The 26,093-nt window shown below is 45.9% G+C and overlaps 1 protein-coding gene across 3 annotated transcripts in view; it reads right to left on the minus strand.

The window, feature by feature from the left end:
- Positions 1-396: 396 nt before the first annotated feature.
- SPECC1L (sperm antigen with calponin homology and coiled-coil domains 1 like) overlaps positions 397-26,093 on the minus strand; it is a 140,650-nt gene continuing 114,953 nt past the window's right edge. For all 3 annotated transcript variants that reach the window (XM_042962151.1, XM_042962149.1, XM_042962150.1), the window contains exons 14-16: positions 5,623-5,739; positions 4,734-4,793; positions 397-3,037 (exon numbers count right to left, since the gene is read on the minus strand). In XM_042962151.1, coding sequence (XP_042818085.1) covers positions 2,948-3,037; positions 4,734-4,793; positions 5,623-5,739 — 267 coding nt within the window. In that variant the 3' untranslated portion in view covers positions 397-2,947. The remainder of the gene's footprint in view (positions 3,038-4,733; positions 4,794-5,622; positions 5,740-26,093) is intronic.

Genomic DNA, 26,093 nt, shown 5'->3' on the forward strand with positions numbered 1-26,093 from the left:
AGAACAGCACATGTCTGGGCTACAGTTTGGGAACGCCAGGGCTTCTGTTCTTGTAGGGCAACTTAGACTGTGCTTCTGGGGTCTTGGTATCTGTTACACAATCTCAGTGGTCCCAGGGCCACCCTTGTCTCAGGCCCGGGCACTTGGTCATGCCTGGTGGCTCTGCACAACAGCCCAGGGTGGGACCTATCACACACCTCCTCCGTCCCTCAGGTCCTTTCCCCACAATGTTTCCTGGCCTATGAGCTGAAGGGGAGGGGGAGATAAAGGGGACAGAGCCTGGGCTCAGGTGCCCTCCTCTTGCCAAAACCCAGTCCCAGGAGGCTTCAAGGGTCCTGTTCACACATGTCAGAGGGGCAGCTGGAAATGTCGAGCTAGAAAAGCCCAAGCCTGATGTCTTTCAGCAATTTTAATACATTTGAGAATATTTCATAGAACAAAATAAAAAAGTATTGTCAGTCAGCAGAAGCCCATGGTTGAGGGATACAGAAATGTAACTGGCCCTTTTGCAGTAAAGCTTGTGCTTGAAGGGAGAAGAGGCAAAATGACTTCCTGGAGGCTTCAGGTCAAGTGCCACTGGACCAAAAGCACCTCACAGTAGCACTTTTAGGTATGTATGACCATCTAGAATTATCCTATAAAGCCAACATCATAAAAAGAATCCTATTAGAAAAAGCAAAAATCACGCTTCTAGAATCTTCTCACCTGTGGACCCACATGCAAAATGTGGGCAGCCCAGCCAGACACCCCTGCACAGCTTCTTGTCAGAGAGACAGAAATGGGCCTTTAAACAGGTGGGCCTCGTCCCGGCACTCCCCGCGGCCACCCTCTGCCCTGTCACTGACCTCACTGGCAGCCTTGTGAGCACAGCCCCATGCCTACCAGCATGAGTTGCCAGGGCTGGCTCGCTTGGCTAGGAAGGGACAGATGTGTGAAGTGCAGATCCAGGGAAATCTTTTCCTTCACAGAACAAAAAAGCACCCCCCAACACAATAAATAAACAAAAACATGGCCGCAGATCGGACATACTGGGTCCAGACAGGAGCACAGGCTTCCATGAGGGCGAATGAGAGCCAAAGCGGAACTCAGAAAGACCAAGTGGAAAGACACTGAAAAACAATTAGTTCTCACCTAACAGTCCCTCCTGTGACAGCACAGGGCAACTGTCAACAGAACAACAGAAATCAGAATAGAACCTCGTCAGGAAGGTTGAGACAGGTACCATCTCCCAGGGTCTTCCAGTGTGCCCTGGGGCTGGACTCTGCTGACCTCTCCTTCCTTAGCTGAAAATAGGCATTTCACAAAGAGCCTCCAGTTGGGGCAGCAGGTTAGGACCTCTGGGCAGGGCTGATGGGCACTTACCAGCCACCTGACTGTGGGCCAGCAGGCCACATGCACACAACACACAGCCCATTTCACAATAACCACATTCTTCTCTAGGCTACAGACATATCAAGTCCTAGTCAGGAACACCACACTTGAACGCAGAACCCTCGGCCCATGTGTTGGCCGGGCACCTTCTTCACATCCTGTGGTTGGGGCAGTGATCCTGCTTCCACTGGTGGCAACTCTTCCTCATGCTGCTTTGCAGGTGCCAAACACAGCTGTGTTCTAGAAGCAACAGGTCTTGACACTGTTTAAACCAACAGCTACTGTGTTAGGCACACATGAGATGCAGGCTCCCTGTTTCCAAGAAGGGCTGAGTCCCAGTCTGAGAGTCATCTCACCAGGACACCTCATGATAAGGCTTTGGTTCCGCTGCACAGAAGAGGTGCTGGTGCGGCTGCCTGTCACTCGGAACCTGGAAGGTGGTGTGGCAGGGGACCAACTCCATCGCTGGGCTGCATGTCATGAGCCCTGAAGACATCTGCTGTAGCTGTGTATGCAGTGGCCTCCAAGACCCCCCTTGCAAGGAGAGTTAAGGCACTTCCTTAAATTCTTGCCTAGGAGGATTTCGTCTGAGTGACTCAGAGTGACTTTAAATTACACTGTCTGGGCTGCCTCCAGCTGTTTAGCTTTTTCTCCTGCTATGTCCGACTTCATTTCTGGCTTTCACCAGGCTAATGTCCAGATTTTGTGTTTTAGCTCTACGTTCACGAAACAAATTTAACTTTGGTACCAATAGAACAGGAGCTTTTCCCCCCAATATTGCTCATAAGAAAAAAAAAAAATTTTAACCAGAACTTCTTTTGACCAATTCTTTTGTCCAGAAACCTAATGCCAGAGCTGGGTTTCCAAGCCCCTTCAAGGCTGAAGGACAGGTCGGCAGAGGCGTGACAAGGGGGACCCAGCAGCAAAACCAACCATTCAGCAGCAGCAGACCCTTTGAGCCAGGAACTTGAGTCGCAATCATTTGTTAGCTCAAGTTGCAAACACTTAAATCACACGGGCCAGGACAGCCCTGTCACCCGGAAGCGGTGGCCATCCCACTGCCATGGGATGCACGCCTTGAAACTGAGCCCGCGTCCAGGGCCGTGGCCTGTTCACCCAGCCATCTCTGCCAGGTGCCGACTTCCCTGCCCAGTTCTCCCAGGTGACAGAACCTGCGCTGGCAAGGAGTCCAGAAGAGCTGCAGCTAAAGCTTTCACTAACCCCCTGTGAGCTGCCCACATCATTTCACCCCCTTCCCCAAGTTTAGCTGTGCGTGAGCCGTTTTTTACACCCCGCAGCACTAATGTAGTTCAATATTCTCTTCAGAAAAGAAACTCCGCAGCAAACAGCGTGTGTGATGTGCATTGAGCCCACGCCGACCTCTGACCTGACAGGTCATGTACGAGGAGCCCAGTGTGAGCCGTGGGCCACAGACGCCTGAGTTCTCCCAACTCAGAGGCCCCGGCTGAAGGCTCACACGCTGCGGGGCAGCCCAGAGAGTCGCTGAAAGCTTTACGGGGTGCATAGCTAATGGCGTTGGTGTCACTTGGTAATGGGGAGAGTCCTTCTGGTGTGCTCAGGTTTCAAAGTACTTGTAGATTGCTGTCACGTAAAGCATCACGCTTTGCCAATCAGGCCGCTCGGTCCGGACCATTTCATTAATGTCCTGGCGGAGAAGGAAGAGACCTGCTTAGAATCCCAGGTCACCTCTGGGCCCATCCCAACAGGCTCCCCCCACAGCTGGGGTCGGGGGCTTCGACTCTGGGCTAAGCTGGATCATACCCACCAAAGGCCTGGCCAAGATGCCTGCTCCATCGCTACCAAGTGTGCCTGCGAAGTGTCAGCATGGTCCCTGAGCTGCCTGTCTGTGCCCGAGCCCTACCCCAGAGTCCCACACCGGGGTGCCCATGCTCCCGGCCACAGCCCTCCAAGGCTGGCTTTTGTCTTCTTTGGGGCCTTGCTCTCTGCCTACCTCTCTTAAACCCCTCCACATGGTGGCTTCTGAGAGCCCTTCTCACCCTAGTCTCTGTCCTGAGAGAGTCTCTGTGGGCCCAGGGCTCCCAGAACTCAACTTTCCAATGTCCTTCACCATGGCAACCATCTGAAATCATCAAAGACACTGTTCTCTAACTGTATCCTGCAGAATATCAGTGATCTGTGAGATGCCAGCTGATGAAACCCAAGACTTGGATATATGACTAGAAGACCCCAAAAGAGTTTCACTGTTGCTGAAGAACATCCATGACTTTTCAGGGGAGCCATGCTCAAGAGAACCCGTGGAACCATGGGTGAGGGACACAGAACATGTTGCCACAGCCAGCACAATGGAACGGGCCACCCAATGGTGGTATAGAAAAAAGAAAATACATTTGTTCAATGTAAGATCTTGACTAAAAGCTCTTTAGGGTGGGGAAACGGACAGCTTTTTATATGTTAGTACTTTACATGTGATATAAAATACCCAGCTAACGGGAAACATTTCAATAATGGTAATTTCTCTTTCTCTCTGTACAGCTGAATAGAGGACATATTTCTGTCAATTCAGAAGATACAACTTCTGGGACTTTACATGAACACTCCTGTGGGGTAAATATGAATGTAAACACTTCTTCAAAACCATCCAACGGTTACAAATGAGGGTAAGGGGTGTCCTTGAGTCCCTGACCCAGTCCCACAGGGCTCTTTACTCTGTGGAAATCTCAAGCTGGGCGCCCTGGACAAACACCTCAGTAGAGTTTATATATATAATGAAAGTGTCTCTAGGTGTGGAAGTACTGGCTTTGCATCTGGACGCAGTATTTTCTTCAGAAAGTCAGACATAGTGACAAGGTGAGAGCTCTGACAGAAGCATGTGTGGTTTGAGCTACTGCGGGCACTGAGCAGAGGCCTAATGACCCTGAAATGTGGGCTCTCTACAACTAATTTCTCACACTGTGAGTGGCATTTGCCACAGCACTTGTGAAGCGTGGCATACCTGCTCCACCTCTAAAGTCTCCTTCCTCGAATCGCACTCGCCTCCTCTCCCCCTAGCATGACAAAAGGCAGACAAACCCACAGGAATGCATCTCTGACAATGACATGTTATTGTCATGAGATTCACCTGAAAAAGAAGGTGACTCTAAGGAAGTCAAAGTCGCTGGGGCTGTGGTCAAGATGACTCCACCCACCTCAGGTGCTTCCTCAGGACGCACAAAGCGCCCACAGGACTGAGGTGAAACCCCTGCCGGGGCCCCTCTGGCAGGATGCTCACTCGGCCGGCCAGGGCCTGTGTGGACCCCTGTCTCGCCCAGTAGCCACCCAGGAACTCTCTTAATGAGAAGGAAGCTCTTCCCAACAAAAGAAGGGGCCTGCCAGTGACTCACCAGTGTGGATTTGATGCCGACGCTCTCAGCTGCCTGAAAGGCCAGGGTGAAGTTCCTTCGCTGTAAAAGAAACTGTGTGACTGGAGTGGACAAGCGAGGCCAGGAGGAAGGCAACCTGCACTACCTGTGCTGCCGGGGAAGATGGACAGCCACCTCCACTTGGTGCCAGAACAAACCTACACTGGAGCCCCTGAAGCCCCCACCTACCCTGACCACCCCTCCGCAGGGCCCACCCACTCCTCTGGTGACCGGCTGTAGAGCAATCTCCACAAGCCCCTTCTTTCCTCGCTGTGGAAAAGGGATGCTTCTGACACATCAGCCCTGAGCTGCCTGGACCTGGACCCCAAAAGCTGATCAGAAACACCTGTCAAATGAGCTTCCTCCCCAGGGGAAAATCTTCAAGGGTTATCTGAGGGCAGGAGGGGACCAGAGGAAGGCTCGGGCTTGGGACCTCTCCTAGTGCCCATCTGGATGAGGGTTCTCCCCAACCTGTCTCCAAGCACCTCCCTGAGTGGGACACCCGGACTGCACAGGGCTGGTGGGAGGCTGGCCTGGTGTGGTGAGAGCCCTGCCCAGACTGCTCATGCCTTGAGCAGTTCTCCGTGGCCAGTTCTTGGTAAAACCCTCAATTCTAAATATCATCACCCAGGAAGGCTGACAGCTCCCACAGGGAATGTTGTCACTTGGGGAATTCTGAACCCACCAAATGTCCTAGAAAGGTTGGTCAGGGACTGGCTGGCTCAGCACAAATAACTCAATCCCAGAACAAAACTGAGCTGGGATGAGGCCACTGTGAGCCAGCAATGTGACTTGGGTCCTGCCAGTGGAAGGCTCTGCCTCTCCTATGCGGTAAGGACTCCAGGAGCTGGCCATTCCACAGCCGGCCTACCTTATCTTGGCTGTTCAGCTCTTGATATGGAATGTGGGCCGGAAGGTACGTATGCAGGAGAGCACAGAAGGCCAACCCGTCATTCCAACTGCTGCTGAAGTTTGTAATGTCAATATTCTGAAGGAAAAGAAGAAAAACAGGTAAGTAACGCACGTTGTGATCTTCTGAGGAGGACGGTAAGGAGGAGAAAGGAGGCCTCAGATGCCACGTGGCCTCCAAATGCCAGGCAGGGGGAGCTTCCGGAGAAAGCACAGAGTGCTAGGGGCCATGTCCCAAGACCAGCAGGTGTCAGTGACTGGCCTTGTAGCAATTCCCCACTCCATCCTATCCACCACCTACAGATTGCTGCCACCTTGGTGGCACACGTTTGAGCCACCTCCTCTTCACGTGAAGAACAGTGGGCACAGGGCACTGTTCTGGCAGTTCTGCAGCATCGTGGGGCCCTGGGGAGCAGAGTTCTACGCTGAGAAGTTATGATTCAGCCTGACCTCCCCTATTAGGGCTCAGGCACAGATTTACAGTACATAAAAACCCCTGTGTTCTGAAGGCATCAACAGCTGCCATCTTGCATTAGGAGACATTGGGAGCTGATTCATGCTGGGGCTGTGTGCGTCCCCACAGCGCTTCTCCCAGATCACCTCGACTTTCTTGTAAGAGGTACCTCATTCCATATTTATAGTATAATTATTTGCAACCATAAAAGTAACATATTCAGAATAGTTGACTATATGGTAACACAATTTGGCTAATGTGTAGCCTTTACCTTTACTTGCGAGAATTCTTTTTTTTTCTTTGAGAGAGAGAGAGAGAGAGAGAAGAGCATGCTCACTCGAGTGGGGGAGGGGCAGAGGGGCAAGGGGAGGGGCAGAAGGACAAGGAGATGGGGAGAGGGAGAGAGGGAAGGAGCGGGAGGGAGAGGGAGAGAGAGAGAGGGAAGGAGGGAGGGAGGGGAGGAGAGAGAAAGAGAGAAAAAGAGAATATGAATCTTAAGCAGGCTCCACACTCAGCCCAGAGCCTGACTTGGGACTTAGCTGTGAGATCATGACCTGAGCTAAATCAAGAGTCTGATCCTTGGGGCGCCTGGGTGGCTCAGTCGGTTAAGCGGCCGACTTCGGCTCAGGTCATGATCTCGCGGTCCATGAGTTCGAGCCCCGCGTCGGGCTCTGTGCTGACAGCTCAGAGCCTGGAGCCTGTTTCAGATTCTGTGTCTCCCTCTCTCTGACCCTCCCCGTTCATGCTCTGTCTCTCTCTGTCTCAAAAATAAATAAACGTTAAAAAAAAAATTAAAAAAAAAAGAGTCTGACCCTTAACCTTCTGAGCTACCCAGGCACCCCATAAGAATCCTTTAAAAAATTTTTTTTTTGTTTATTTATTTTTGAGAGAGACAGAGACAGAATACCAGTGGGTTAGGGGCAGAGAGGAAGACACAGAATCCAAAGCAGGCTCCAGGCTCTGAGCTGTCAGCACAGAGCCCGATGCGGGGCTCGAACCCACGAGCTGTGAGATCATGACCTGAGCCGAACTCGGACACTCACCCGACTGAGCCACCCAGGCGCCCCAAGAATCCTTTTGAAAGTAAAACTCCACAATTAAATTTTGGAAATTCACACACTTTATATAAATGCCACAAACTGAAAAAGCGAGCACTTCCCAAACACCTCTTATTTAAGGTCACACTGTTCTTTCATGCAGACTTCAACTGCATCAAGGGTTAGTTCTTGGGGGGGCTGGGAAAGCCCACATTTTATTATTGAAGGCAAACCACCCGTTCCTGGGTACAGGTTCCTACTCCTTCCTGGGACAAGTGATCACACAATATGAATACCATGTGTACATGTACAGAGTTTTACAAACTTTGCCATCCCTGACCCTGGTTTACAGACTGTTAGGTTCTCACACCGAGTAGGGGGATGGATGAGGGGCAGGTGGGGAGGACAGGACCAGGCCTAGCAACTGGCCCTTCGGGAAAGACAGTCTTAGTCCAGACTCAGCAGCTCTCAGGCAGTTTCCTTACAAAAGCAGCAAGCAATGTGGAAGAGCACAGAGCTGAACTTTTCATAAGCTTTTATCATCCAAGTGAATTCTGGCCCTCGAATGCAGACACCCAGAATGCTGCCCTCTGGGGGCGGGGGGGGGGGGGGCTTCTACTCAAACATAAGCCGTCAAAAAGGCAGCAGCTCTGTGGGCAATTATTCCAGAGGTCATTTCCCCTCTGTAACCTGATTATTTGGGGCAGCCAGTCACGCTGATCTGGCCTGAAATCATTGTTCATAAACTGTGGTGAGAGAAATTACCAGATTAAAGCACAAAAGGATACAAACCTGCCAAGAGTCACAGGGAAGATCGCAGTAAGCTTTCAGGGCCATCTGACTTGGCCTCAAAGAGTGCACCCGCCCACCCTCCCCCAGTGACTGGGGCCTGACAGGTCTTCCCTGCCTCGGTGCTGCAGTCCCCACACTTCCTGGCCACGAAGACACAGTCCAAATAAGCATGCCTGTCCGGTTCCCGACAGCCCCTCCCCGCCCCCCTCCAGGGGACAATACCAGTCACCACCTCCTTTAAGGGCGCCGTGCAACCAGTGGTGTCTGACAGTTACTGCTGAGCCGCCACAGCAAACGTGCCGCTTTCATCTCACATGAATCTCAGGAAGCAGCCAGCCAAGGGGTGCCAGCACCATCTGGGAGGAAACTGGAAGTAGGGAAGGGAAATGACCTGTCCAAGGTGCTGGGCTGGTAGCAGGGAGGATTGAGTGTCAGTTTAATTCTATCACCCGGGAGCAGTTTTAGATAAGAAGGCTGGGGCGCAAGGAGGCCCAGGTCCCAGAGCTGATCTATGTGGTTATTCAAACTCAGGCCTGTCCAAAGCCCATCCACACTCCAGAAATCAGACTAGATCTCATGACAAGTGCCCTGATCAAAGACCCGAGGGCACGGAGTATCACTGTGTGGAAAGCAGGGCGAGAAGCTTCTTAATGACTGTCCAAGGCCTGTGGGAGGCCAACAGCAACATGTGGCTGCTAAGGACTCCCAACCCTTGCCCCCAGAGGTCACATTCATTTCTGGAGGAAAACAAATCTCTACTTCCTGCTGCCGCAGCCCCCTCTTCCAGCTCCTGAAAGTCAGGCGTCTGGCAGAGCTGCCTACGTGCCTGGCTTCCCAGCACCTCCAGAGGAAACTGCTGCGCTCCAGCTCCCCAGCTGTGGGAACCCCAGCCTTCCCCAGCTTCCTCAACACAAACCCAACCTCAAACCTGGAACCTCCAGGCAGAGCAGCGACTTCATTTACAAAACATGCCAAAGATATTTAAACAATGAGGAAACAATGGCTTCTTGAGTTTCAGGGCAGGGGGTGCTAACTTTGAAGTACCTGACTACCAAACTTCCAAATCAAAACAAAGTCCAAACCCAGGCAGGCTGGCAGGTGTCACTGTCCCCGCCAGCTGGAGGCGAGCCAGGCTGGGTGCTGTACCCAGCAGGGACACTGAGGCCAACATGCAGGAAACCCAAGTGAGACCTTCAAATGCCCTGTCCCCGTCCTTCTATCTCCTACCCCCTCCAGAGAGACCCTGGGGGAAAATGACGCCAGTGCTTCAAAGGAAATGGAGAAAAGCCTAAAATCTGAGAAAGCAGGCCTCAGGCAAGGCTGCCATCACCCCATGCCACCACGGCTGTGCTGGGCCTGCACCCTCTGCTCCCAATCTCACTGCTTATTCATTTAAAAACAAATTTTTTTTAACGTTTATTTATTTTTGAGAGAGAGACAGAGAGCATGAGCAGGGGAGGGGCAGAGAGAGAGGGAGACACACCATCTAAAGCAGGTTTCATGCTCCAGAGTTGTCAGCACAGAGCCTGACGCAGGGCTCAAACTGAGATCATGAGCTGAGTTTAAGTCAGATACTTAACTGACTGAGCCAGGCGCCCTTCTGCTTGTTCGTTTTTGATGTTCAGGGCTGGGATATCAATCTACTGTGAAATAATGCAGACTGAACATGGAAAAGTCTATAAACAATGAAGCTGGTTCTCTGAGGCTGAAAAGGGTGCTAGAAAATCCAGATGGGAAGACAGGAAAGTTCCGCTGGCTTCCTCTCTGGAGCTCTTAATTTTGAGGCTATTAATTTAGGCTTAAGAAGCCACCTCGTCACAAAGTTATCTGTAACAGCCTTAGGACTTTCACAGATATACTTTTTGGCATGTTTATTTCACAAAGGATGTCTAGGAATGGACCTTCTATTTTCAAAAAGTGGCATTTTCAGTGCATAAGGGAAGTCCTTGACTGTAAAACCTAAGTGTACTTCTCCCTGGACAGAAGGGCCATTTACACCTTACAGATTACCACAGGGGCTGCGGTAGGATCAAGGGCCTTCCCCCCCTGGATGTGCCCTGACTCCTACATGGATGGCTTCTTCAGCAGGCCAGCCAATACCTATAAAATGAACTATTCTTAAAGCCCAAAGCATGATGTTTTCAGGGAATACACATACCAATGCTTTTCTTACTGTTCACTATTCACAGGTACTGATACTAACAAGCTCTCTAAGAAGGAAACAGTTTTCTTTTTCTTTTTAAAAATTTTTTAATTTTTAATTTTAGAGACAGAGAGAGCACAAGTGGAGGAGAGAGGCAGAAGGAGAGAGAGAGAATCTTAAGCAGGGACTTGATCCCACGATCCTGGGATCAAGACCTGAGCCAAAATCAAGAGCTGGACTCTCAACTGACTGAGCCACCCAGGTGCCCCCAATTTTGTTTTTAAAAGAGACACAGAAGTAGTAATTACAAAAATAGACACATACAGTAGTAATTATAATGCAAGTTTCTTTAACAAAATTTTTTTTAACGTTTATTCATTTTTAATTAATTTTTTTTAATGTTTATTATTTATTTTTGAGAGTGAGACAACATGAGCAGGGAAGTGGCAGAGAAAGAGGGAGACACAGACTCTGAAGCAGGTTCCAGGCTCAGCACAGAGCCTGACACAGGCTCAGACCCACGAACCGTGATACCATGACCTGAGCCAAGTCAGACGCTTAACCGACTGAGCCACCCAGGCACCCCCAATGTTTATTCATTTTTGAGAGACAAAGAGAGAGAGCACAAGCAGAAAAAGGGAGAGAGAGGGAGACACAGAATCTGAAGCAGGCTCCAGGCTCTGAGCGGTCAGCACAGAGCCTGACGCAGGACCCCAACCCACGAACTGTGAGATCATGACCTGAGCCGAATGAAGTCAGACACTCAACCAACTGAGCCACTCAGGTGCCCCTATAATGCAAGTTTCTACTTAATGAATTCAGATTTTGCATTCAGTTTTCAGGTCAATTCAGGACTTTTCTACTTTTCTAGAGAAGTCTATGTTTGGATTAGGCGGACAAAAATGAGAGGCTTATGATACGTGCCAGAACAAAAGTTCAGGAAAGCATTCAGCACAGACTCAAATGAGGCACTTTGTCGCATTTTCTCCCACAGCCGCACGTCCTCCCATCCAGGAAATGTCCACTAAGAGATCTGATGGGGCAGATGGACGTGGCCTGCTTCACAGGCCCATCTGTTGTCCTTTTCACTATCATAAAAATTCAGACCAGACACCTAACACCCTCACGCCCCTCCATAGGATTGGCTGGGTGATTCCCACTCATTCAATTCTTGACCTGGGCCAGAAGCCCTCTCCTACTCCTGTGACTTAGATATGATGCTGTCCTTTGTCTGTGGCCTTCAGGTAGCCCCACTTTGGTGTGTGTTTATATGCACTGAGAGTTGAGCGGTGGAGTAAGAGAGCAAAAAAATTACACAAAATCTCCACAGAAAAAAATTAAAAAGTGTCATAAAACATCTTAAAATGTTTTAATTGGTCTGAAGCTTAATTAAGGGCCATAAAATACACCCCCAAATTCCACATGTTCTTTAAATAGTTATTAAGGTTCTGATCTATTTAAGGAAATGCCACTTTTATGGGCACAGGGCAAAAAGCCAAATACCATGATTCATCTCTCTGCTCACATCAATTTCCTTATGCCCGTCTCAACTGTGGAAGAGTGGGATCACAGCCAAACACAGACAGAGAGGCCAGGTCCTTCCTGCGACTGAAGATGCTGGGAATGCTACCTGCTGGGGGTCACAGCCCAGCCTTCAGGAGACACAAGTGAATTACAAACAAAACCAACCCTGCCCAAGGTGCCTCAGCCCCAGGCCATGGGTCAAGTTCTGGAGGGTGTGTGGAAACTGAGAGAGGCAGGCAGGAGAGGGTACCTTTAAATATGTGGTATGGTAGGGGGATGTGAGGTCTAAATAGCATGAGGCTCTTGATCTCGGGGTCGTGAGTTCAAGCCCCACACTGGGTGTAGAGATTACTTAAAAATAAAAACTTAAACAAACAAATAAATAAAATAGAGGGAAAAAACATCAAGAGACAGTATTTACCATTGCTGGTAGTGTTAAACACGGAGGCCTCAGAAGACTCTGGATGTAACCAGCAAAAGCCTGCTTGGTGCCCAGGGCTGCCACGGTGTGAACTGGCAGGCCCACTCTGGCTGCAGATCTAAGGGAGGTGTCCTGGGGACCTTAGTGCTTTCTCCTTTTTGAAGGAGAGCTAAGCTCTCTCTGCTCCAGGTCAGAGAAGGAGAGGGGAAGGGAGGGGAAGGGAGGGAAGGAGGGCAGCATATATCCATGAGGCTTGCTCACCATGGAGTCCAGTGTTGGGACTACGTGGTAAAGAGGGAGGAAGGAAGGAACCAGCAACCCTGAAGACAGGGCCCTGCAGCTCGTGCCACTTGTCAGGGAGGGGCTTCTAATAAGGACCTTTGATCTTCACTGTGCATCAGAATCACGTGCAAGGCCTTTCCAAGGCCACATGTTCAGCTCTACCCCAGAGAGGCTGACCCAGTTGTCTGGACGTTATTTTCGTTAAAGGTCCCCAGATCACCTGAGTCAGGACCACTGATCTAAAGACTGACAGCGGTGGAAGTGCAGTGGATGGGAACATTTAAAGGTGAAATCCGGGAGTTCATGATGATGCTCACAGAAGCACACCCAGCCCAGCTTGGAAACCACTCACAGTCTTGAGGGCTGGGAAACCAAGGGAGAGGATCAAGCACCGGATGGAACTTCCCCGACCAAACTGGATGTCAAAGCAATTAAACAGCTGATGAAAGAGTTTGTGAAGAGGAATTCCAAAGAAGCAGGAGTGACTGACAGAAATGGAATGGTACCATTTGGCAACAGTGATGATGAGTGGCCAGGACCATCTCAGAAACACAGAGCCAGTCCTGCTCTGCTCTATCTGAAAGGGCAGGACACAATTCCACAACTGAGGTGTTTCTGCCAAAACCTGGAACCGGAATCAGATCTAACCTGTAGTTCTATTTTCCAGCTTATATTAGGGAGAGCAGCACAGGGATGTAGTCAGCAAAACCTAAAATGTAGAACTCTATAGAATACATGATCCACTTCCCTCAAGAGGACAAACTGAAAGGAAAAAAAACGGGGGTGAATCTTACGATTAAAATAGACTTAAAAGAGGTATGTTATCCAAATGCAACGTGTGAACCTTATCTGGATCTTATTTGTAACAAATCAATGAAAAAAAACCATGATTCAATCGGGAAGTTTAAACTAAATGTGAGAGGGCATTAAATGACTGGGAGTTGTTCTGGAAACCTCCAGGTGGGGGTGGAGAGTGCAAGGACCATGTGCAATGACTTGTGTCCAGGCGGCATGTGCACAGGGTCACTTTGCCACTCTCATTACTGTAGTGGGTATTTGAAAATTTCCACAAAAAGACAAACCAGCCTACAACTCAACAACTCAACTAAAAGATAAATAACCCAACTGCCCAAATGCAAAATCGAGCAAAGGATCTGAACAGATATTTACCCAAAGAAGACAGATGAATGGCCAACAACACATAAGAAGACACTCAACTCCATTCGGCAGCAGGGAAATGCAAATCAAAACTACCAAGAGCTACCACTTCATAGCCAATAGAACACATGTCATTTTACAAAACAGAATAACAGGGGCATCTGGGTGGCTCAGTCGGTTGGGCGTCCAACTCTTGGTTTCAGCTTAGGTCACGATCTCATGGTTTCATGGGTCCAGGCCCGTGTTGGCCTCTGTACTGGCAGCGCAGAGCCTGCTTTGGGTTCTTTCTCCCTCCCCCAGTCGCACTGTCTCTGTCTCTCTCAAAATAAATGAATTAAAAAAAAATTGAATAACAAGTGCTGGTGAGGATGTAAAGAAATGAGAATTGTACACTGCTGATGGGAATGGAAAATGATGTAGCTGCTGTGGTAGTTCCTCAATAAGTTACACATATAATTATCAGATAACCTGGCAGTTCCACTCTAGTATCCACATAAAAGTGAAAACAGGCATGGAAATTAATACCTGCCCAGGAATGTTCACAGCAGCATTATTCACAATAGCCAAAATGTGGAAACAACCAACCAACAAAAGTCTACCAACAGAAAAATAAACACAATGTGGTATATCCATACAACGGAAATTTTTGAGTCATAAAAAAATGAAGTACTGGGACACCTGGGTGGCTCAGTCGGTTAAGCGTCCAACTTCAGTTCAGGTCATGATCTCACAGTCTGTGAGTTTGAGCTCCGCTTTGGGCTCTGTGCTGACAGCTCGGAGCCTGGAGCCTGCTTCCGATTCTGTGTCTCCCTCTCTCTCTGTTCCTCCCCCACCTGCACTCTGTCTCTCTCTCTCTCTCTCCTCTCTCCTCAAAAATAAAGATAAAAAAATTTTTTTAAAAAGTGAAGTACTGACACGTTACAACACGGATAAATCTTGAAACATTCTGCTAGGTGAAAGCTAGACACAAAGGCCGCATATTGTAGGACTCCATTTATACTCAACATCCAACTTACTGAGATTCAGAGAAAGCAGATTAGTGGCTGTCAGGACGTGGGAATAGGGAGTGACTGCTAATGGATATGGGGATTTCCATTTGGGGGTGAGGAAAAGTTCTGGAACCCCACACAGTGGTGATGGTTGCATAACACTGTGAATGTACTTAATGCCCCTGAACTGTGGACTTAAAAATGGCTGGAACGGGAAAATTTTAGGTTATGTCTGTTTTACCACAGTAAAAACAACAACAAAAAGAAAACAAAACAAACAAAAAACAAACTCAACCCCCCCCCCAAAAAAAACTGGCGAATGGTCTGAAGTAGTTCATGCTCAATAAACTCTATACACCAAGTAGATCTCATAAGCAACTAACTTATCCTAGAGCGTTCACTGGGAAGTCACGTTTCTTAAATATGATTCAAAGTAGGTTTTATGGGAACTTTTACAGCCCTACTTAAAAAATTTTCTTAAAAACAAGTAGTTGAACACAGAAGGCAGGGTATCAACCTGTTCCCTTCACCACCAGGATAAACAAGCAACTATGGTAACTAGAAAGGAAGCTGATCTATCATTCTCTGTATGGCTGTTCCAAAGTCAAGGGAGGGAAACTGCCATGATTCTGTGGGTGAGACAGCTACATTTAACCACAATGATGTTGCTCAAAGTAGCAAGCACATTTCTAGGATACAGCTCCAACTGTATCGAAGCTTCACAAAAACAAAATCTAGTCTAATAATAACATTTTGGGCTATATAAATTGTTTCAGTCAAATGAACCAATTTTGGGGGAACAATTCAGAATAAGTTAGCAAATGTCATTCTAAGAGATGGGAGTAATATCCCCACATTTCCCATAAACTCCTTCAAAGGGAGACTTTTTGTGGAGGAACACACAGGAACCAAGATACCTGCTTTTTGAAAATTCAGGAAAATTGCCACTAGGAAGGGACGGTAGGCAGGAGCCGCTGACTAGGTCCTACTTGTCCTGGGCATATTATGAGCAGTCTTATGAGCAGCTTAGGAATCAGTCCTGCCTTTTCTAGATTTAGTTTAGCTTTGGCAGAGGTTATTACTCATCAAAATGCAATTTGAACTAAAGGAGACACACACAGAAATCCTCAAGCAACATTTACCATGGTGTGTGCTCTGGGGAAGGGCTTGCTTGGCAAAGGAGGAGAGAAGCTTCATCTCCTCATCCTAACCTTCCCAACGGCTTCCCTGAGAATTCTTGTGTTTGAGAGGAAGAAAATGAGGCATTCCACAATATCTTTGGGATAGCCTCCTTTAGTCTATCCTTAGGACAAGTGCTACCAATTTTGTACTCAGGCTCTGAAACCGACAGATGCAGGGCAATCTGGGTAGTGAAGGCTGCCCGATGTAAGAAGCCATGGCTCACACCAAAACCCTGTTCAAATGCCTTCTCTGAGAAAAGGCTCTTCAGAACCTTCTGGTGACAGAACGGAAGCTCTTTACCTTGCAAGCCTGACTGCTCCTCCATTTTAAGTCTTAAGAAATTCTTTACACTGATTTGAAAGCCACAGCTCTTATAGATCATCACTGAAGAGAGAGTGGTGTGACAGGATACCATGGGTTTTAGAATCCCACAGACCTGGGCTTTGAATGTCAGGGCCACTTCCTACTACTAGCTAGCTACAAGACTGGGGGAGCATAATTTACCTCAGAGAGTCTCCATTCTCTCATATACAAAATGGGAAAGATACACAATTATGAGGATTTAATAAGACAGAGTCTATGAGGTACACAGAACAGCTCCCTCTGCTAGAGTTTGGCATATCCCGTCCCCTTCTCCCACCTCCCCCAAGATGGTGCTGATTCCACCTTCTAAACCACAAATAAGCATACGACAAGAGACTCTGTCCCCACCCCAGGAAAATCCCCGGAGTACCAGAAGCCAGCCACACTGGTTCCGAGCCCCTCTCTTCTAGTTCACACCCTGGGACTTCAGGACACCTACCATCTGGGCCAGGGAATATCTGATGGCTCTGTGACAATCACATGGACTTCTGTCACACGTCTCCCCTGTGCCTACTGCAAATAGATAGCACTTACATGACTTTGTTTCCCTCTCTCGGGAGTGTTCTTTGCCAAGCACTGAACTCAAAAGCTAGCACCCTCTTCAGGCACTCCACAAAGGTTTGCTGAATAACATGCTTGTTTAAGAAAACTGAGTGGGGCTGAGAAAGAAAAAAAGAAAACTCTGAGGAAAAGCAGAGAAATTCAAGGGAAAAAAAAAATCCAGAGTATCGGAAAGCTTCAGTATAGAGGTAGGTCTTAAAAAAAAAAAAAATGCTTCAGGGGCGCCTGGGTGGCTCAGTCAGTTGATCATCCAACTCTTGATTTTGGCTCGGGTCATGAGCTCCAGGATGGAGCTCACATCAGGCTCTGAGCTGAGTGTGGAGCCTGCTTAAGATTCTCTCTTCTCCCTCTGCCCCTTCCTGCTCTCTCAGAAAAAAAAAAAAAAAAAGCTTCAGCTTCTAAACATGAGGGCTGCTAGAAGACAGCACTTATAAAGCATAAAGGACAGATACAAAGTATACCTAGACTCATCCAAACACCTTAAATTTGAAAAATGTGATTTGTGCAAAAAAGGATACTACTACACAGAGACTACAGGATACTATTAATTCCATGCAGAGCAAAGATTCAGACCGCTGCATTCATGGCAAGCCCCAGTTAGGACGTTGCCCATCTGGATATACTGTTATCCTCCCGGTGAGTACCGAGCACTCACATTTCAGGGAGCACTCACGTTCAGGTGCACCTTCTGATGCAAGCCCAGACAGAATGTGAGCCTAGAAGGACTACTGACCTTCCTTGGCACAGCACTTCCCTTTCTGAAATCATAGGGCATATATCTGGTCTGACCCAGGACACTGAAGTACAAGGCAGCCTGGATGTGAAGTGGCTATGGTAGTGCAGCAGCTTGGGAAGGAAATGATCTCAGGAAAGAATTGCTCCATATGGTGTGCCCACCTTAAGATGAACTTATCTTACTGCTTACAGCAGGAACGGTTCTTCTAAATCTGTCAGGGATTTGTTTCTACACCTATAAGGTACCATTTTGGCAGAAGGAAAATGGCAAAATGTCCAAAAACAGGTATCACACCTGTGGAACCACCCTCTTGTAACCCTAACTCAATGGTTTACTTACCTTCCCATTGGTGCAGTAAATGTGAAGGAAATGGTGAAACGCTTTACACTCTGAACCAGATACAACCAGATACCACCAGTGGAAGAAAATGACGGTGTTGTCACAGGGGAGGGGATGAGCCTGAATTCCACTGGAACCCTGTGTGTGGCACTTTACTCCTGACCCCATACTTATTTTTCTGGTTTTGCTTTGCATGCAAGTTGGTTACAGGCACTTTTTGTGGGTGTCTTGGTAAAAAACACTAATTAGGATGTAGCCAAATAGAGAGGGTTGAGGGTCCTAAGGAGGGATACGATGCAGCAGAAGTATAAAGGCCACTCAAAACTGGATTCTACACAGAACAGTCATGAATGCTTATGATTACAAATCTGAGTCATAAAAAAGGTTACAATTATGCCCAGGAAACGGCATACTTTTTAAAGGCCTGTAAATACTATTATGTCTCAGAAATAATTTTGAGAGTTTCTTGAGGGCAAAGGTCATGCTCTAGACTGCATCATATCCTTCCTTGTATTTAATGACCATTCTAGCTGTGCCTAGGCACATCACTGAAGAAGATACATGGATGTCAAATACGCACACAGAAAGATGCTCAACAGCACTGGTTCCCAGGCAATAGGAAAATTAAAACCATGAGGAGATATCACCACACAGTTATCAGAACGGCTGGAGGCTGACCACACAGTCTCGGTGAAGATGTACAGGAACTGGAACTCTTGTGCACTGATGGTGCAGCCACTTTGGAAGACAGTCTGGTGGCTTCTTAAAAAATGACACCGGGCCTCTGGGTGGCTCAGCTGGTTGAACGTCCGACTTCAACTCAGGTTACAATCTCACAGTTTGGGAATTTGAGCCCCACATCAGGCTCACTGCTGTCAGTGCAGAGCCTGTTACAGATCCTATGTCCCACCTCACTCTCTGCCCCTCCCCCACTCACACTCTCTCTCAAAAATAAACATTAAAAAAAAAGTAACACCTACACCAACCACATGGTCTAGCCAACCCACTTTCAGATGCTGACACAAAGACCTGCACACGAATGCCCACAAGAGCCTCACTTATAAGCAATAGCTGGAAACAATCCAATGTCTGGCAACAGCTGAATGGATAAACAAATGGTGATATGTCCATGAAACAGACTTGCTCTTCAGAACAAAAAAAGGAAGTGAATTATTGATACACACAGTATTGAATAAATCTCACAATCATTATGCTAAGGATAATGCCAAGTGAAAGAAGCCAGAACTCTCCCCAAATTGTACACGCTATGATCCCATTTATACAAAATTATAAAAAATGCAAACACTATACAGTGACAGCAGACCGTGGTCGCCTGGGGATTGTGGAGGAGGCAGGGAAAGGCAGGATGAAGGGGATACAAAGAGGCATAAGGAATCTTCTGTGGAGATCGATATGCTTACCATGTGTGGGGACGGTTTCACAGGCATAGGTATGTCAAAACTCAAACTGTAAACCTTAAACATGTGCGATTTATTATGTGTCAATTCTACCTCAATGCATCCTTTTTTTTTTTTAATGTTTATTTTTGAGAGAAAGAGAAAGCACTAGCAGGGGAGAAGCAGAGAGAGAGAGAGAGAGAGAGAATCCTAAGCAGGCTCCAAGTTGACAGTGCAGAGCTGGCCCAATGCGGGGCTCGATCTCACAAACAGTGACAAGATCATGATCTGAGCCGAAATCAAGAGTTGGACACTTAACCGACTGAACCACCCAGGCGCCTCAATGCATCTGTTTTTCTAAAGCAATCTCAGGGCCACAAACACATTTAGGTGGTGCCTAGGTTCTCTCCATTAAAAAAAAAAAAATTGTTTTTTTAATGTTTATTTATTTTTGAGAGAGAGAGAGAGAGAGAGAGAGAGAGAGAGAAAGAGCTAGTGGGGGAGGGACAGAGAGAGAGGGAGACACAGAATCAGAAGCAGGCTCCAGGCTCCGAGCTGTCAGCACAGAGCCCGATGCGGGCCCTGAACCCACCAACTGTGAGATCATGACCTGAGCCGAAGTCGGTCACCTAGCCAATTGAGCCACCCAGGTGTCCCAGTTCTCTCCATTTTTAAGCTTTTTCTTTATCCCCAGTGTTTCAGAGTGCTGTAACTGAATGTAGTCTGGGGTTAAACCACAGTATGACCAGATACAATCCAAGTGACTCTGCTACAAGACACCCTGGGCCAGCTCTGAGAAGGCAGAGTCATGTCCTTGAGTTCTCAAGGCTCTAGGTAATTTGCTACACATGACTGTAGAGACAAATGCAATTCAGCTTTCATAAGGTAGACTTCTTTGCCAGACTGTCACTACTCTACCCAGGTTCCCTCTTACCTGTGAGGCAATGTTTTTAAAAATACCATTATAGGGGCACCTGGGTGGCTCAGTCAGTTAAGCATTCGACTCTTGATTTCAGCTCAGGTCATGATCTCACGGTTCATGGGTTCAAGCTTCACATCAGTCTCTGTGCTGACAGCATGGGAGCCTGCTTAGGATTCTCTGTCTCCCTCTTTCCCTCTCTCTCTCTTAAATAAGTAAACAAAACATTAAAAAATATAAGGTTCTGCCAGGTTAGTGTCACATTATTAGGTTCTCTACTTAAATAAAAGACAACAGCACATTGGATTTTTCAAAAAAGGCCATAGCACTATATCTGACCCTAAATCTTTTCCAGAACTTTACTGCATCCCATCAAGGGGCAGAATCTATCTCCCTTCCCCTTACAATTGGGCAGGCCTTTGTGACTGCCTTGGCAGATAGAATGTGACAGAAGAGATGCTACATGACTCCCAAGACTAGGTCATAAAAAGTGAGGGGACTTCTGCCCATCTCTCTCTTGGGACATTTACCCTGGAACACAGCCAGGAGGCTGTGAGGAAGCCCAGTCCACATGGAGAGGCTGCAATGTGGGCTTCTAGTCCTGACCCAGGGAAAATCTCGGCAACCATCAGCCACCAGAAACGAGAGCGGGAGCCTCAGATGAAATTGAAGGGAGCAGAGATGAGCCGTCCCCACTAAGCCCCATCCAAACTGTAGATTTATGAGCTAAATAAATGTCATCATTATTTTAAGCTATTAACTTTTGGGGTGGTGACTGTTATATAGCAGTAGGTAACCAGACCATCCTCCTTTCTCCTGGATCTAAAGAGCCTATTTGGAAAATAGTTTGTCTTTTCCTCCTCCTTCCAGTATCTAATGGTTAATTACCCTTTCCATAATTATGTATCGTGAGGCAGCAAACAGAGCATCTTTATAAATTACCTGCTTCTACAAACAGAGAGGTCACCCTAAATTTCCTGAATGACCTTGGGCTAAACTCATTTGTGAAAAGCCAGAGCATCATGTATATAATAAAATTAACCTGTCAAATTTCAACTCCTCTGTAGACTTCATATTGTTATGTTGGCATCATCCAAAGTGAATGAACACACACACACACACACACACACACACACACACACACACACACACACTTTCTCATGATATAAGGCAGTAAAGGACTGCTGAGATGATGTATAAAGATTATTTGACGCAGATAATTTAATGATTCTGCTTTTAGCAAAATAATTAAGCAGCTTTTGAAAATGTCACTTACCTGATTTCTCCTGTATTTCTCAGTATTCCTCATAATAAAAATGCCCATTTACTAGAATTTTAGTGAAGAGCCTGGGACCCTGCTGGGGAGGCAGGATAGTTAGCAGAAACAGCCTGAGGCTGGGTGTTTGGAGGCCCAGGTGAATGATCTCAGGCAAGTCTGCCATTTCTCTGATTTGCAGTTTCCTCACCTGAGAAGTAGAACCTCCTGTCTGCGTAATTCCTAGCGGTTATCTCAAGACCAATGTTCTCCAACTTCTAAGAGTGGAATTTTGGCTGCTCATTCAGATTAAGTACTTCAACTTTTATCTAAGCAAATGAACTCCTGAGACAATTGTATTACAGCTAACCAAGAGCACTGGCAATCAAACCATGTTCCTACTTCCAGCAGGTTTCCATTATGGATGGGAGTTAAATGGGGAAAGAATGAGGGGAAGAGAAACGGAACCCCGAGTTATGGAGAACAACAGGCCTCTAGGGCTCTGTTCAAAGTCCTCAGGTCCCTCTGGCCTCTAGCACTTCCACAGTCCCATTCTGTTGATGAAGTCATAACAAGTACACGTGAGGGGGCTGTCAGCCAGCTGGGGTGGGGGAAGGGGGGGTAAATATGATTGAGTAGTGTCACCTACCATGCATGAAAACCCTGATCAAACTAATGTATGGTAATGGTATTAAGCAATTAATTAAAAAAAAAAATTTACAGCCTTGACATTTCTGGAAATAGATGTTAACGGTTGCTATCAAATTATGTTTAAACAGAATGTAAGAAGTACATTGTGATTCTGGGAAAACTTTGTTTCCCAGCTGCTATGTTTGGCATTAAAAGGAATCCCCTGAAAACAGGAAGCCATTCTTTCACTCCGCTGTGACCATGAGGCCACCCGCCTAACCTCCACTGTGTGCAGCAGAGGACACAGGCCTGCAAAGAGCTCAGAGATGTGAGCTCTTTGTAGACATGTGAACTTCACACTGGGCCACCACAAGCTTTCTGGACATGAGGGCAGAGAATGACGAGGCTGTGGCAGTGTGAATGGCTTCACTGGAGAGAATGAGTGGTATATGGAATCCACATGAAGACTGAGTGGGACTACAAATCTGCCATTCCTTTTCCCTTTGTTCAAGTATTTTTAACCCCTGGAACAGTGATATTTACAAACAATAAGATTTCTGCATGGAAACTTAGCTTCCATCCAAACTGACAATGTAAAACAGAAAAAAAAAAATTTAGACTTTCAACCTAGATTCAACTCAGAACAAAACTCTTATCTGCTGCCTGCACCTTTCTTATTTTTTTAACTCTGGGAAGTCATTCCTGTGACCTAAGATTCCAGTTATAGAAGAGGAAATGAAACCATCTAAGCTTTGCTTTGACAATCAGGAATTCCGAATGTATTATTTTAACTGCACTCTATCTACTGGCAGAACTCCCAGCTCTCCTGACCTCTCCCATTCCACCCTCTCTGCCTCAGTCCTAACTTGAACCACAAAGAGAGGATGCTAGGAAAGTGGAAGGAGAAGACAGGGAAGAAGGACTGGGGGAAGAGGCACTCCACTCCATAATGTTTCTGTGTGAGAGACTGAAGACCACTCCGAAAAGAAGGGGAGTATCAGTGGAAACACCATTCCACCCTCAGAGTTGAACAGACAAGGGGCAAGGGGGACCATGTGTATAGGGTATGCTTCTCTATTCCCTGCCCCAGGATGCAGTGAACAAGAAGAGGAATCACAAGAAACCTGAGCTTTGGGGGCCAGTATATTCAAGTAAGGAAAGCTACCTTTATCCGGAGAATTCACTCACCCCACAAGTTTCAGAGTGCTGGAAATGCACAGTGGCCCAAGGGAAGGTGGCAAATGCCAGGTGCCTGGGCTACCCAGGTAGACACTAGCAAGTATCATATAAACACTTCATAAATTTATTAAGAGAACTTCTTTTTCTCCTACTTGTCTATACCCTGTCTAATATTTCAAAGGAAGCTATGGGGGACTGAGCTATTTTTATCTGTCCATTAGTTCTTACTCTACTGACTCTTCAATTCATGGGGACACACAATTCTAGGAGAAGAAAGGGTAAGTACTCCTTTGTTGTTGTTGCTTAGTGAAAGAGAGTCGAGGGGAAAAGAAATACAAAAAGGAAGCATGTGAGGAAACTGCCAGCTGTGGTGGGGCAGAGATTGACAATTCCTCTCTCTAAAAAACAAATATAAAACTGGACAAAATTGTCAAAAATAATAATTTCAGCATTCTGGAAATGAATCAAAGGCAAATAATTTCAGGTAAGAACAGTGGGAGTCTGTAGCCCTCATGCCTAAAACTGCTCTCATCTGTTTCCCTCTTTTAATTAAAAAAAATAATAACAATGAACAAAGTAATAACGATAACACTGTACTACTGGGTTTATAACACAAATAAATTGAATATATATGGCAAAAGCAGCACAAAGGAAGAGTGAAGAAGAGGACCCACATCAATATAGCAAAGTTGCTATATTTTACCATATTAAGTCTGAAAAACCTTAAATCAATTGGGATAAGATATGTATTGTCATCCCTAGAATAATCATTAGAAAAATAACGATTTCAGGGCACCTGGATGGCTCAGTAGGTTAAGTGTCCGACTTTGACTCAGGTGATGATCTTGTGGTTCATGAGTTCAAGCCCTGCATTGGGCTCTGTGCTGACAGCTCAGAGCCTGGAGCCTGCTTCAGATATGTGTCTCCCTCTCTCTCTGCCCCTCCCCTGCTCATGCTCTGTCTCTCTCTGTCTCAAAAATAAATAAAAAAAATTAAATTAAAAAAAAATAATAATAAAATAATAAAATAACTAAATAAACTTTATTAAAAAAGAGGATAAATAACTTTTATAAACCTCTAGCTAGATTAATCAGGAAAAAAGAATATACAAGTTGCATTGTCAGGAATGAGAACAGAGACAACACTTCAGATTCTACAGATATCTAAAAGAAGGGAGTATTATGAACAACGTTATGCCAATAAATTCTACAACTCAGACAAAATGAACAGATTCCCTGAAAGACAACCAACCAAACCTCACTCCAGAAGAAACATAATCTGAATAGCTCTGTATCCATTAAAAAAAAACAACTGGATTTGTAATTAAAATTTTTCCCACAAAGAGAATCAGACCAGGTGACTTCACTGGGGAATTCTACCAATTATTTAAGAGGGAAGTAATACTGACTGCACATAAACTTTTTCAGAAAACTGAAGAAGAAAGAATTCTTACCAACTCATTCTATGGGTAACATTACAGATACCAAATCCCAGGAAAGACATTATCAACAAAGCAAACTGATCAATACTCCACAGAGACATAGATGCAAAAATTGTATACAGAATTCTACCAAGTTGAATTTGACTTGCTACAAAGGATAATACATCATAACTGAATAGAATGTGTCCCAGGAATATATGGTTGGTTTGCCACTCAAAATAAATTATCTTCACTTGATCTTAGCCAAAAGGCCGAGAAGCGATCAAAATAAATTCTCTTAAACAAACAATGGATCAAAGAAAAAAATCACAAGGGAAATCAGAAAATAATTGGAGACAAAGGTAAAGTAAAACACAACATATCAAAATATATGGGATACAGAGAAAGCAATTTAGGGGGAAATTTATAGCAATAAACTCTTATACATAAAAAATAAGAGAGGTGCCTAGATGGCTCAGTAGGTTAAGCGTCCGACTTCAGCTCAGGTCATGATCTTGTGGTTCGTGGGTTTGAGCCCCACGTCAGGCTCTGTGCTGACAGCTCAAAGTTTGGAGCCTGCTTCTGATTCTGTGTCTCCCTCTTTCTCTGCCCCTCCCCCACTCACACTCTGTCTCAGTCTCTCTCAAAAATAAACATTAAAAAACATTTTTTTAAATAAGACCTCAAATCAACAAACTAACCAATTTTAAAACTTAAGGAAGTAGGAAAATAAAAACTAAACCCAAAGCTTGCAGAAGAAAGTAAATAATAAAGATTAGAGCAGAGGTAAACACAAGAGAACAAACAACAGACAAAAAAAAATCAATGTAATAAAAAAATTGGTTCACTAAAAGGTCAAAAAATTGACAAACCTTTAGATAGACTAAGGAAAAAAGAAGCCCCAAATTACTAAAATCAGAAATGGAACTGCAAATTACTATAGATTCTACAGAAATGAAAAGGATAATAACAGAATACTACGAACAACTGTCTGCCAACAAATTGTATTACCTAGATGAAATGGACAAATGCCTAGAAACACAAAACGTATCAAGACTGAATTACAAAGAACAGAAAAATCTGAGTAGATGTTTAACTAGTAAGATGACTGAATCAGTAACCAAAACTTTCCAGTAAAGAAAAGCCCTTGACCTGATGGCTTCGTTGGTGGATTCTACATAACAGTTAAAGAACTAATCCTAATTCTCCTGAAACTTCTCCAAAAATTGAAGAGGAAGTAACACTTTCTACCTCATTCTATGAGGTCAATATTACTCTGATACCAAAGCCAGATAAAGACACTATCAGAGAACAATGCTCAAGACCAATATTGATGCAAAAATCCTCAACAAAATACTAGCAAACCAAATTCAGCAGCACATTAAAAGGATTATACACAATGACCAAGTGGCACTTATTCCTGGAATGCAAGGATGATTCACAACATACACAAATCAATTTTTTTGGTATACTAACCACATTAACAGAATGAAGGGGAAAAAACCCACATGATCATCTCAGTTGATACAGAAAAAGCATCTAATAAAACTCAACAAACTTTCATGATAAAAACATTTGAAAAACAGAAATAGAAAGAAATTATCTCCACACTATAAAAAGCTGTATATGAAAAACTCACAGCGAACATCGCA

The sequence above is a fragment of the Panthera tigris genome, chromosome D3 (assembly GCF_018350195.1).
Source record: "Panthera tigris isolate Pti1 chromosome D3, P.tigris_Pti1_mat1.1, whole genome shotgun sequence".
In the NCBI taxonomy this organism is placed as follows: Eukaryota; Metazoa; Chordata; class Mammalia; order Carnivora; family Felidae; genus Panthera; species Panthera tigris.